This window comes from Magnolia sinica, chromosome 10 (assembly GCF_029962835.1).
Source record: "Magnolia sinica isolate HGM2019 chromosome 10, MsV1, whole genome shotgun sequence".
Classification (NCBI taxonomy): Eukaryota; Viridiplantae; Streptophyta; class Magnoliopsida; order Magnoliales; family Magnoliaceae; genus Magnolia; species Magnolia sinica.
The window spans coordinates 66614326-66627946 of NC_080582.1; the positions used below are offsets into that span (position 1 = coordinate 66614326).

The 13621-nt window shown below is 36.7% G+C and overlaps 1 protein-coding gene and 2 long non-coding RNA genes across 6 annotated transcripts; 1 reads left to right on the plus strand and 2 right to left on the minus strand.

Annotated features, from left to right (window-relative positions):
• Positions 1-599: 599 nt before the first annotated feature.
• On the plus strand, positions 600-2789 carry LOC131216906 (uncharacterized). Of its 4 annotated transcripts, none has more exons than XR_009157109.1 (3): positions 600-899; positions 1033-1322; positions 1569-2789. It is a non-coding gene; the product is annotated as an uncharacterized LOC131216906 (long non-coding RNA). The 4 variants fall into 4 exon arrangements; XR_009157106.1 differs by having other exon boundaries at positions 1033-1298; positions 1412-2789; XR_009157107.1 differs by having other exon boundaries at positions 1033-1284; positions 1531-2786.
• Positions 2790-3618: 829 nt separating this feature from the next.
• LOC131217573 (elongation factor 2-like) lies at positions 3619-7026 on the minus strand (the record flags this gene model as incomplete). The annotated part of the gene is made up of 5 exons (XM_058212508.1): positions 3619-3738; positions 3853-3930; positions 4661-4722; positions 5325-5466; positions 6004-7026. A coding segment is annotated over one exon (987 nt), but the record flags the coding sequence as incomplete, so codon positions are not given.
• Positions 7027-12644: 5618 nt separating this feature from the next.
• Positions 12645-13198, minus strand: LOC131257524 (uncharacterized). The gene is made up of 3 exons (XR_009177478.1): positions 13150-13198; positions 12825-13104; positions 12645-12703 (listed from the first exon to the last, which is right to left on the minus strand). It is a non-coding gene; the product is annotated as an uncharacterized LOC131257524 (long non-coding RNA).
• Positions 13199-13621: the final 423 nt, after the last annotated feature.

Here is a 13621-nt window from a genome sequence, read left to right on the forward strand (position 1 = left end):
TGTGTGAACAATTCTTCACCTAAAATCCAAAGGTTTGCTTTTAGCTACGAAAATTTTCGTAGCTAAAAAAACGTCGTTGGGACTTTTAGCGATGAAAAGTTTCGTCGCTAAAGTCTTTTTTTTTTTTAAAAAAAATTTCATCTCAAATTTCCTTTCATCGTATTTTTCCTGATATACACTTGTTATATAAAATATTTCATCATATTCATATTCACATCCATCTAAACTGAAACTAAGTAAATCCATCCAAACATAAGCTACATTCATCCAAACATAAACTGCATCCATCCAGACATAAACTACATTCATCCAGACATAAACTGCATCCATCCAAACATAAACTACATTCATCCAAACATAAATTGCATCCATCAAAATACAAACAATCCTATGGAAAAAAAATAAATGAAAAGAGAGAGAACATATGAGAGATGATCCAGACATATGAAAAGAAAAACAACCTTAACCTAGGTTAAGGTTTAGGTTTTGGGTTTAGGTTAAGGTTATAGGTTTAAGTTATAGGTTAAGGTTATAGGTTTAGGTTAGGTTTAGTTATAGGTTATAGCTTTGGAATTTGAGAATATGTTAAAGTTTAGGTTTAGGAATTCGGGTCGGGTGCGGGATCGGGTTTAGGCTTGGGTTTTCAAGTTTAGGTTTAGGTTTAGGTTAGGGAGTTGAGATTGAAATTTGGTGTAGGTTTAGGTTTAGGGATTTGAGAATAGGTTAAGGTTTAGGTTTAAGAAATCGGGTTTGGGTTCGGGATCATGTTTAGGCTTGGGTTTTCAAGTTTAGTTTTAGGTTTAGGTTAGGGAGTTGAGATTGAGATTTGGTGTAGGTTTAGGTTTAGGGATTTGAGAATAGGTTAAGGTTTAGGTTTAGGAAATCGGGTTTAGGTTTGGGTTTTCAAGTTTAGGTTTAGTTTTAGATTAGGGAGTTGAGATTAGGATTGGGTGTAAGTTTAGGTTTAAGGATTTGAGAATATGTTAAGGTTTAGGTTTAGGAAATCGGGTTCGGGTTCGGGTTCGGGTTCAGGATTGGGTTTAGGCTTGGGTTTTCAAGTTTAGGTTTAGGTTTAGGTTAGGGAGTTGAGATTAGGATTTGGTGTAGGTTTAGGTTTAGGGATTTGAGAATTGGTTAAGGTTTAGGTTTAGGAAATCGGGTTTGGGTTCGGGATCGTGTTTAAGCTTGGGTTTTCAAATTTAGTTTTAGGTTTAGGTTAGGGAGTTGAGAATGGGATTTGGTGTAGGTTTAGGTTTAGGGATTTGAGAATAGGTTAAGGTTTAGGTTTAGGAAATCGGGTTCGGGTTCAAGTTCGGGATCAGGTTTAGGTTTGAGTTTTCAAGTTTAGGTTTAGTTTTAGGTTAGGGAGTTGAGATTAGAATTTGGTGTAAGTTTAGGTTTAGGAATTCAGTTTCGGGTTCAGGGTCAGGTTTAGGCTTGGGTTTTCAAGTTTAGGTTTAGGTTTAGGTTAGGGAGTTGAGATAAGGATTTGGTATAGGTTTAGGTTTAGGGATTTGAGGATTGGTTAAGGTTTAGGTTTAGGAAATCGGGTTCGGGATCGGGTTTAGGCTTGGGTTTTCAAGTTTACGTTTAGGTTTAGGTTAGGGAGTTGAGATTGGGATTTGGTGTAGGTTTAGGTTTAGGGATTTGAGAATACATTTAGGTTTAGGTTTAGGTTTAGGTTTTAGCTTATAGGTTTAGGTTATAGGTTTAGGTTTTGGTTTTAGGTTTAGGTTATAAGTTTAGGTTATAGGTTATAGGTTATAGGTTAAGGTTTAGGTTATAGGTTTTGGTTTAGGTTAAGGTTATAGGTTTTGGTTTAGGTTAAGGTTTAGGTTTTGGGTGTAGGTTTTGGTTATAGGTTTAGGTTATAGGTTAAGGTTATAGGTTTAGGTTAGGTTTAGGTTTAGGTTATAGGTTATAGATTTGGGAATTGAGAATAGGTTAAGGTTTAGGTTTAGGAAATCGGGTTCGGGTTCGGTATCGGGTTTAGGCTTGGGTTTTCAAGTTTAGGTTTACGTTTAGGTTAGGGAGTTGAGATTGGGATTAGGTGTAGGTTTAGGTTTAGGGATTTAAGAATACATTTAGGTTTTAGGTTTAGGTTTAGGTTTAGGTTTTAGCTTATAGGTTTAGGTTATAGGTTTAGGTATTGGTTTTAGGTTTAGGTTTAGGTTTAGGTTAAGGTTATAAGTTTAGGCTATAGGTTATAGGTTATAGGTTAAGGTTATAGGTTTTGGTTTAGGATAAGGTTTAGATTTAGGTTTAGGTTAAGATTATAGGTTTAGGTTATAGGTTTAGGTTAGGTTTAGGTTTAGGTTATAGGTTATAGGTTATAGCTTTGGGAATTGAGAATAGGTTAAGGTTTAGGTTTAGGAAATCGGGTTCGGGTTCGGGATCGGGTTTAGGTTTTGTTTCGGGATCGGGTTTAGGTTCGGGTTCGAGGTCGGGTTTAGGTTTGGGTTTAGGTTAGGGATTTGAGAATAGGTTTAGGTTACAAGTATATGTTTAGGTTAAGTTATAGGTTGAGGTTTAGGGAATTGAGTTTAGGTTATAGGTTATAGGTTAAAGTTTAGGTTATAGGTTCAAGTTATAGGTTATAATTATAAGTTTAGGGTGTAGTTTTGGTTAAGGGTGTGGTCCCTGCAAATACAGATATAAACACGGCCACCAGGGCAAATGACCAGGCCCCTCCAATGCTGTCCATAGAAAATGGAAAGCTTCATCATGGTCATAACAGCGGTTCCCACCTTCTAGGGACCCCTGCTCATCCAGATAGCTCCGACGCACATTTGGGTCTGCTCCATTAATTTCGAGTAAATATATAAACATGGCCTGTCTAAATGACCAGGCTCCTCCAATGCTCTCCATAGGAAATGGACAGCTTCATCATGGTCATTAAAGCGGTTCCCACCTTCCAGGGACCCCCGCTCACACTACCAAAAAAAGGGGCAAAGGCTACGGATAAAAACTGTAGCCAAAAGCCTATGGCTACGGTTATCGTCCGTAGCATGACCGTAGCCATTGATGCCATAGCCATAGGTCAAAGAGCTATGGCTACGGATTCTATCCGTAGCCATAGAAGCAATGGATACGGATTAAAACCGTAGCCATAGCTTTTGTAGCCTTAAAGTACTTATAGCTACGGATTATATCTGTAGCTAAAAGTTCAGCAAGAACCTAGCAAAAGACCTATGGCTACGGTTTTAGTCCGTAGCACGACCGTAACAATAGGTCTAAAACCTATGGCTATGGATTTAATCCGTAGCCATAGATTAAAATACCTACAGAATAATCCGTAGCAATATTCAGTATTTAATTACAGCTACGGTTGTAAGATTACCAGCTACGGTCAATATCTGTAGCTATTGCCTACATTTAAATAAAATTACAACCATTCATTCATTTAATTACCACCTGCATAATCATTCATTCGTTCATTCAATCAATTACAATCATTCATTCACTTAGTCAATGAATCAATTACAACCATTCATTCAATAATGAATCAATTACAATCATTCATTCATTCAATTCAATTACAATTACAATAATGTTGAAAGTACAAATCTTGATGAGTTTGTGTGCACTTGCATATGGCCAGGTGATTCCTTCATCCACCATAGATAAAAAATGGATGCAAGTATCAATAGTCCACTTGCACATCCGACAGCTATATCGATAACTTCTCCCGCGTGTCTTCTGTAATTATATTCAAGGGTGAACCACCACTAGAGGACTCTACAACATAAAAACAAAGAATCAGTCAATTGAAGAATGATGAAAACTAAATGCAAGGAAAATATAAAATTCCCCTGATGTAAACTGAATTAATGCTCCAAACAGTGTTCATACATTGCTAAAGTACTGTTGAAGCAAGCAATCATTCACTACACCACACATTCCATAGAAGTACAACAAGTTCAAAAACACCTACAGATGATTCATACATACCTTATTATAAGAATCAAATACCATAGCATTAGTCAAGTGATGAAAATTTGAAAATGGAAAGGGAATCAAGAGTGGTAAAACTGAAAAATATGAAGAGAGATGAAAGTGCATGTAATTGGAAACTTTCAAAGAAAAGAAAAAAGAAGTAACTAATAAAGTAAGCTTGTTAAGCCCACATGCACCTCATACAAGGCCACAGTACTAGCCTACCACTTGCATGGGAAGTCTGACATGTGCATCAGGTGGGCTCAATGTGGAGAAAACCTAGAGAAAAATCCGTCAGTAATGGGTCACTCTGGAAATATGATAGAAGAAAACTAACTAACAAACTCCCAAAGAGGACCATGTCCTCTATATATCAATGAAGATAAAAAAGCATTTTCCAATATAGACAATTGTTCTTTCTTTTTTTTTAAAGGGGATATTAGACATACTCAGTGTTGCAGCCATACATTGACATATCTCAAAATATTGCACTTCCCATTTACAAATATTCCTGAATATCATCGATACATGCGACGCGTATCAATGATATCTCAATACAGAATATTCAGTTGCAGTTGAGCACTTGAGCATGAACCGAACAATGCCAAATCAATTTTTTAACTTGATCATTTGATTTAACATGTGAATTTCACAATCAATTTGAGATACCTTATATTAACTTGAGAGATGTAACACAAAAGATAACGCCAATGAGAGAACATACCGCCACCACGACAAGGATACATATCACTTTCCCTTCACCATTTTTGAAGAAAACCAATTGAGCTGCAAAAATAGAAAAACAAGAACATGAATAAATAATAGCAAAAACTAGTAATCCAGAAATATTTCAAATTTCATATAAAGCATACACCGTCATCGTAGGTGGCGAGCCAATAGGTCTAAAACTAGTAATCCAGAAACTTGAAAATTTTTCATCAGAAATTCTGAAAGGAATGAATTTACAAAATGGTCCACATTCAACAATCAACAAACACATTGCCCAGCTGATGAGTGGATGGGCCTGATTTTTGGACCACATAATTTACATGCTTGGGCCCACCTGATGCATGGCATTAATGTGAATGTCCAATAGATTTGCCTGATAGGTCCATGTGGGCACATGTAAAGGTGTATGTGGACATAAGAAACTCTTGACTTCAACATAAAACAGGAGGGAGAACCCTTCGGATCAATCATGATAATAGAGCAACTGTTGTACTCAAATTTTCAATAGTTTAATCCAGTAAATAAACAGGTTGATGATTGTAAAAGAAGTTAATCATTCAAAACTCTTTCAGCCATGTGAAAAGGACCACATCCTTTATAAGGACCTTTCTTAATCTAGTTTCAAGCTTTAAATAAAATGGTTCGGTATAGAAGAGCACCTTTATCTTGTCAATGACATTTTCTTTTGCCGCATTTATTGTGTGAGTTGCTCCTAGCATCTTTGCATTGCAAAGTTTATCATCTTGAACATCAACAGCAATAATTTCAGAAGCCCCAAATGCCCGTGCTATCTGTAAACAACTAGGAGAAGTAATTTAGTCATAATGATGTAAACCTGAGACTCAAGATTCTATAAAAGCAGAAACGTTATATTATATGCCATCAACTATGCTGAAGGAATTTGAAAAAGAAATATACAGCATTTACATGGGTCGTCACCAGCATCATGGTAGAGTTGTCATCATTATTTTTTTTATTTTTTACTTTTTAAAAAAAGTCAAATCACTGTCCCAGCTAATTTGATCAGCAGCGTATGCATTTTCATATCAGTAATAATATCCAATTCAACATCATCATCACCTCAGACTTGTCCCAAGTATTTGGAGTTAGCTTCGGGAATCCTTTTCAAAACAGAATCACAAATTAAAAAAAAAAAATTTAAAAAAGTTAGGTAAAACAGAGTATATATCCTCATCCCCTTAGAACATGTAGACAGACGAAACTCTGGATAAAAAACAGTCGTTTAGCCAACAGAGACTGGCAGCGTCTGAACCAAACAAGAACAAAAACTAAAAAACAAAACAAAAAAAGAAGAAGACAAAATGGACACCAACTTACCTACTACTTGAATCTCTCCATTGCCAATCAGACGCCTCAGAGCTTGTCCTCGAATTCAGAAAAAGGTGTCATCTGCTCCTTCAGACCCTTCCTCTTTCGGATATCAGCCACCAACTGCCCTGCCTGCGATCCCGCCTCCATTGGATCAGACGACATCATGTCCCAGTGATCAAACACGCACTGTGGGAAGGCCTGTCTAGATTTTGTTGCCCTCAAAGTCCCCCAGAACCCAAACGACTCAATGACAGGTAGGTATGCCTTGATGTTGTAGAGCGGCGTGCCAGGCCTCTGCATTTCCTCAAAGACATGACCACGCTTTTGGTTCAGGACACCATAGATGCCACCGAGCGCTTGTTCAGGTGCCTGTATCTCCACCAAATCGACAGGCTCCAAAAGCCTGGGTTTTGTAGTTAGTTGGGAGGCATATATGACCCTTCTTGCTGTCAGGATGATCTGTCCACTGCCCCTGTGGATTGCATCAGCATAAAGAACAATGTCACAGACCTCAAAGCATATACCCCGCATGTTTTCTTCAGCCAATGCTCCTTCCTTTGATGCCCATTGGAACCCAGCCACAACAGAATCCTTGATTTCATTCAGGTACTGAACTCCCTTGCACATGTCAACAACCATATTTGGGCCAGTAGTTTTGGGTCCAAAACACCAGATCTTCTTGGCAAGATCCTTGTCCCACCTGAACTCTTCAGATAGGATCTTTGAGCGGGCTTTTGGGTCATCCCTAGGGCCGATACACCCATCTTCCAAGGGACGGGCCTCCATGTAGAGACGATTGTGCTTGTTAAGGGACTTGCTCATTACAGTCCTGACTGACTTCTCAAGCACCGTCTCACAGAAAAAGACAACAGGATCCGAAACAAGAATCTCAGCCCCGCCCATGAAATCTTCCTGCAAGTCCTTCAAGCAAATCTTGAGGTGGAGCTCTCCATAATTTCTGCCCCAAAAAGCCCTTAAGAAACCCAGATTTAGGACATACCCCACAAACCTCTGCCCAAAACACCTACTTTTTTAAATGTAGTAAATAACTCACAGATTGCATGTAGACCATAACCCATGCACTTAGCAGGTTAGAATTTATTCACTGGGTGAACCATAACCTATGAACATAAACAACAAATATGATAAAAGCATTTCCCACATTTTTGCAGCATTGGACCCACATTTTGTTGGCATCACTATCTTCTCATTTCTACTCCACACCAAAGCTCTCATTTCCCATGAGTTTTGGAGCAAAGACAATAGCTCTCATTTCCCATGAGTTTTGGAGCATAGACAATAGCTTTTCATGCAACTCGGTTCCAAGCAGAGCATTTTAGAAAGAAGATCAATTCCTGCTGGTTCAAGATCAGGAACACAGTTGCCAAATCCTAAGTTCCAAACCTTCATTCTATGGCCTGAAAATAGGCTGTCAAGGACAAATACGAAAACAGCCCGCATATTCATCTGAGTGAGGGTGTTAAAGTCTTTAACCCTTCCAAGTCAGTATATCCTCCCAAATGATCTATCAAAACTTTCACCCAAAAATAAAATACAAACAATAAAAGGAGAAGCAATAAAAATATTCAAATTACCATGCAAAGGATCAGTGATTGCAGATGTTTCAGAAAACAGTACTGTCCAGAATAGAAATTCGTTATAGCTAAAATCAAACTATTAACAAAGAAGCCACTAATTGCCGGCAAATGGTTTTCGAAATTCTGTTTACAAGAATGGAAATCAAGAAAACTCAGATGCTTTGAAATGCTTCTGTCAACTGATTCTCTTGGATTCGGTTTCAAAGGACAGTAATTAAGATCATTTGCAGCTAAAAATCGGTGCGGTGAATTGAATAAATGATAGACCAAAACTTACCTGATTGGATGCACATAGTGAACTAAGAGAGTAGAAAAATAAAAACAATGACTAACTTCACCCAACGATGCAGGAGTAGATTAAGAATAAATGGAAAATAAACACCTGAGATATTAGAACTTTCTCTGCTATCAAAATAATGTAGTATGAGACTGAAATTTTTTAATACAAGATAGTGGGAGAAGTGTAGGAGTTGACAAATAAGAAATATGAAGTAATTGCAGAAATTCTCCTTCTTTAAACACAATATAAAGCAGAATTTATATTACTAAATAAATAAATAAGAAGAAGATGGCTGTTAAATGAACTTGGAACAACCTTCTCAGATATCATGCCTCTGATAAGGATAAAATTATGACATCAGGAGAACTTTTGATACACTGGCAAAGTGTGATGGATGAACTGGACCATCCATTTCATTGAAGCCACTAAGGAAAAAGTTGACAAGCATATTGACCATTGCTTATGTTGTTGGAAGTTCACAACTTACAGTTGCCATCTTACAGTTGTTGATAATCCATTGCCATCGCCAACGAAAACCTGAAAAGCCAAACATGGCACGTAGTTTCACAAATTTCACAAAACTTGGTCCCCAAGTCACATCTTGCTGATCAATAAGCATGAAAATATATCAAAATAAAAACAGAGCAAAGTGATCTTTCATTTGAAAAGACTAGTGAACCAAGCATTCATCCATACCGTATGTCCCAAAATCTTAGTCCGTCATGTACAATAGTCACTATTACATTTGCACTCTCTGTATCTCTGCACATCATATACTTGCATTTCAGAAAAATCAATAAAAAAAAAGTGTATAGTATTGTCCCACCAAGATCCTCATAATGGACTTATTACACATGGACCATGTATTGGCATGTGCAAGGGCTCCTGCTGTATTTCCAAGGACCTCAAACTGATTGTCAAGGAGAATAATGATTGAACTGTTTTCTTGGATATTATCCAAACCAAAAGACCAAATGGGAGAATTTTATTTTTACTTTAAAATGAAAAATGAATGTCATCCAAACAGGCCCTTGGTGCATAACTAGGAACTTGTACAAACATAATGCTTGAAGCAAGGAATAGTTTTGACTGAAAATAAATAGAATTTAGATTAGCCCATTTATGTTCCTGAGGTTAAAATTGTAGCAGAATACCAAATCAAACTACTTAATTTAGCTTAATTCATGAATTCCGCAGCATAGAACCCATAAAAGTATCTGATTGATTCTATTTGTAGCCAAAAAAGAAAAGCCTTCAAGCAATTGCTATAAATGACAGATTTAAAATAGTGGTGGAAACAAAAATCAACCCAAAACATATTGCAACAGATGCTTTTGGGGATAAAATGATTTGTCCATGAATGGTGCATTCAGTAAATTACAGACAAATGATAGACCAAAACTTACCTGATTGGATGCACATAGTGAACTAAGAGAGTAGAAAAATAAAAACAATGACTAAGTTCACCCAACGATGCAGGAGTAGATTAAGAATAAATGGAAAATAAACACCTGAGATATTAGAACTTTCTCTGCTATCAAAATAATGTAGTATGAGACTGAAATTTTTTAATACAAGATAGTGGAAGAAGTGTAGGAGTTGACAAATAAGAAATATGAAGTAATTGCAGAAATTCTCCTTCTTTAAACACAATATAAAGTAGAATTTATATTACTAAATAAATAAATAAATAAATAAGAAGAAGATGGCTGTTAAATGAACTTGGAACAACCTTCTCAGATATCATGCCTCTGATAAGGATAAAATTATGACATCAGGAGAACTTTTGATACTCTGGCAAAGTGTGATGGATGAACTGGACAAAATATGGTATGGGTCCCAGTTGATACATAATAAAGAAAAAAGATACTTTTTATTTGATTTTATGACTTTCAGATTGGTGAACAGTTATTGGACGGTTGCAATGAAAATCATTAAGCATCATCATTCACTGACAGAATAGGAAATCATACATATAAATCCCTAATTAGGGTTTCAACAATGTAAATCCCTAATTAGGAATTCACCATTGTAAAGTCCAAAAGCAAGCTATCAACCCCATAGTTACTTGATGGCAAATCCATAAGTTGGCCCATCAATAGCACGGTTTAGATCAACTGGCCTGCAGGCTGATTGGATAATAGCTTACACACTAGATCATTCACTCGGTAGGATAGACTCAGATCATGAGACTGAGAGAATTACATCCAGATTTGGTGTGAACTATCTTCAACATCCAATCAGACATACTTTCATAGATCCCAAACCATTCCTCCTTTGATATCAATATCTTGAAGAGCCCATCATTGCCCACACTGATAATTCAAAATTAATCTGTCAATCTCCCACAATTTAGAAAATTCTGTCCATAATGCAATTAGGCTATTATGGCAAAACCAAGAGATGGCCCACCAATTTCATGTTTTGGATCACTCAATTAGTAGGCGTGCATGGTTTTAAGACTCGTCTAAGTCTGGTGGGACTTCAACGAGTCAGCCCAGACTCGTTGGAACCCGATTCGGTTCGACACCACAAGTCATCCACCCCAAGTCACCCCTGACTTGGGCAAGTCTGGCCGATTCAGGCCCAATTCAGGTGAGTCTCAAATTGACTCAGGGCTGAATGAGTCAATCCAAATCTTCGAGTCTTTTAATCATGTAGGTACATTCATTAAGGGATATTAATGGTCTATCATTTGTTTGTCATTTACTGAATGCACCATTCAATAAGTGAGCCCACTAATGTGAAAATACAAAATTGAAAATTGTTAAAACAGAGACATTTCATCAAACACATGTTCTGCACACCTTAAACATTCACAACCAATGATGAATGACAAGACTATTCTATATCTGCATCCATTGTATAAATGCATACATCTATAAAAACCCAGACTATCTAGATCATTGGTTCCATTGTTTACCAGAAATGGCCAGGGAAGAGGTGATGGGTGGGGGCTGTTGGCCGCACTTAGAGTGGTGAAGATGATGTTGGAGACGTCAGTTAACTCCAGGCAGCACACTGCCTGAAGGCAAGAAGAATGAAGCATGTATCGATCTATAAATATTGTTAATTACATATATTGAAAATGTACAAGTAAAACATACCATTCAGAAGAAAAACATCATTGCAAGTGCTGCTAAAATGGATATTGTTGCACCTGATAATGATGCCTCTGTCAAATCTAGGAATTTTCATGTCAATAAGTGTGTACACACACACACACACACAAGGACACACCATGTAGTAAAGAACTCCCCTGCCAAACTTTAAGTTTATATATGTTTGTAAAAATAAAATAAAATTTAGAGATCTAATGTCTGTAACTTGCAGTATGTCTGTAACAAGCTTATATTTCTTACTAATTGTGACAAGAAGGATGATACAAGTTAGAAATGCTAAAAACGTTTTTCTAATCGGCATTGCAAAATAGTCAAAGTAGCAGAACATAAATCTAATTGACTGTATTACTTCTAACAATAAATCGTTGCTGCTTTAAGAAGTGATGGTTTTTCAACATTCAGTTTCTAAAATTTCTGCACATGGATATTTTACCCTCTCCTGCTCCTACATCCAAGTAATGAGTTACATGCATACACACACACAGAGCAAGATTTGGATTCAGATTCCCAAGGAAATTTAATAAACACCAAGAACAAGAGTAGAAACCACTGCAAGGCATGGAATGATTAAGTTCCTGAATTGAAGTAGGGGAAAAAAGGATCACAGCTGCGAAAGGATTTTAGCCATGATAGGAAACATGCCTGGTCAAAGGCAGGGAAAATATAATTTGCAAACTGAATTTCCACAATCACTCGATTCCCCTATTGTGAAAAAATAAAAAACAAACAAAGTTAAAAACAGAACATTTGAAAGCTTTGAACCATTCAGAAAATGCCAGAGTTGCATTACAGGAACACAAAAGGTAAGTTCATGATACATATTTTGGGCTATTGTGCGTGCCCCACATTGCTATCACATAATGATTTTCTTTATTACCGGTTGTAGAGCTTCCAAGATCCTATAGTATGAGCATGGCTCAAATATATGACATGTGACTTATAGTTAGGAAGATATATGGGCAGCCTAATTGTAAGAACAACAAACCTACATGCCTTCAATGTTGTTGATACCAACACCAAAATCAGCCTCTTGAATCATGCCAAACAGCTCCAATCCAGTGAATATGCACCAGCTGATGCATACTCGATTTCATTCTCATTCTGGGATACATCTAAACATGTCTTCAAATACAATACATAAATGCAGGTGAGAGTACTGGGATATTAACATACAATACACAAATGCAAGTAATGGTGGATTTTACTACATTACAAGCACAGAGAAATACCCTATAATGAGAATTTCAAACTTTAGATGTTCCAAAACTCAAAAGTCGGGACTCATACAAACATAAACACAACCTGAGATGTTCTAAGATGGCTTAGGACTTTTTAACGTCTGATTTAAGATAGACTATTACTCACAATTTCTGTACCAATGAAAATAAGTGTAGCATAGGGTGCAGTTGGTTGCACTAAACATCATGAAATTCGGTTTATACCATTGAAAACTAACCTTCCACTTTAATCTTGCCAACTACTTTCTTTGCCGCTCCATATATTTCCCATTGTTGCATACAACCAAAAGAGTAAGACCAATATTAAAATCAATATAAAGAAGGCTAAGAAGCTGTCCTCATTGGTAGGCAGATTTGCAGCAATTAAAAAGCTCATAAGAAATGTAAGCCTGAGAAGTGTTCTGCATACTTTCTTTGAATAAATGCAACCTGTTCTGGAAGCCATGTGTCGAGTGTAGCAGATCGTACCTGCAGCACATAGCCAATACTTTCAGTCGGAGCAGAAGGCAAACAATAACCTGGAAGATTATCTGAAGTCTGTGTCATATAATTAAAACACCACATCTACTGTAATATTGAATCTGAACACCTTGGCAAGTGTCCAGCCAGCAAAAGCAAACACCTTATGTCTACTGCAACAAGTTCCATTTGACTGATCCAAACCACCACCCCCGCTGCAATCTGTCAGATTTTTCGAGGAAATGGCATATTTTCATTTTCAGACCTAGCAGGGATACAAAGCTAACCAGTAAATAATCTTTCATGTGATTCCATAACCTTTCATGCAGCGAAACTGGGCTTAATCTACAGTAAACCTGCCATTAGAAGCTTATAAACAGGTTGAATGGCAAATAAGCATCATAGAGTAACTAGAAAAAACATGCAAACTAGCAACATGTTGAACCATAGAGTACCAAATTAGTTTAGGATTAAAAAAGGAACAAGCCAAATATCATGACATTTCTTGATTGTGTAAGATCTCATGTGCGTTTGTTGCACCAAATATCATGACATTTCTTGATTGTGCAAGATCTCATGGAATTTTTCAATATTTGGTGGAACTAAACGGGTAGTAAAAAAAGAAAAATAGTACTGAAATATTTAAGAACATATAAACAATAACAGTTGAAATAAATAGGCTGCACTGTTGTATTTTTCCTTTGTTGTAGGATCCTTCTAACTCTCTCAATGGTCAACCACTGCAAGTCTAGTTCAGTTTCAGTTTGCTCTACCTTTCAATAGATGCTTTCATTTTATAGTTGAGACTGTTACATGAGAGTAAAATGTTTGCCTATTAGTTTTACCTCCAATTCCTGATTGCTGGTTTTTTTTTTTTTTTTTGGTTATTTATTTTATCGTCTTATATATCCTTATTTATTAAATTCA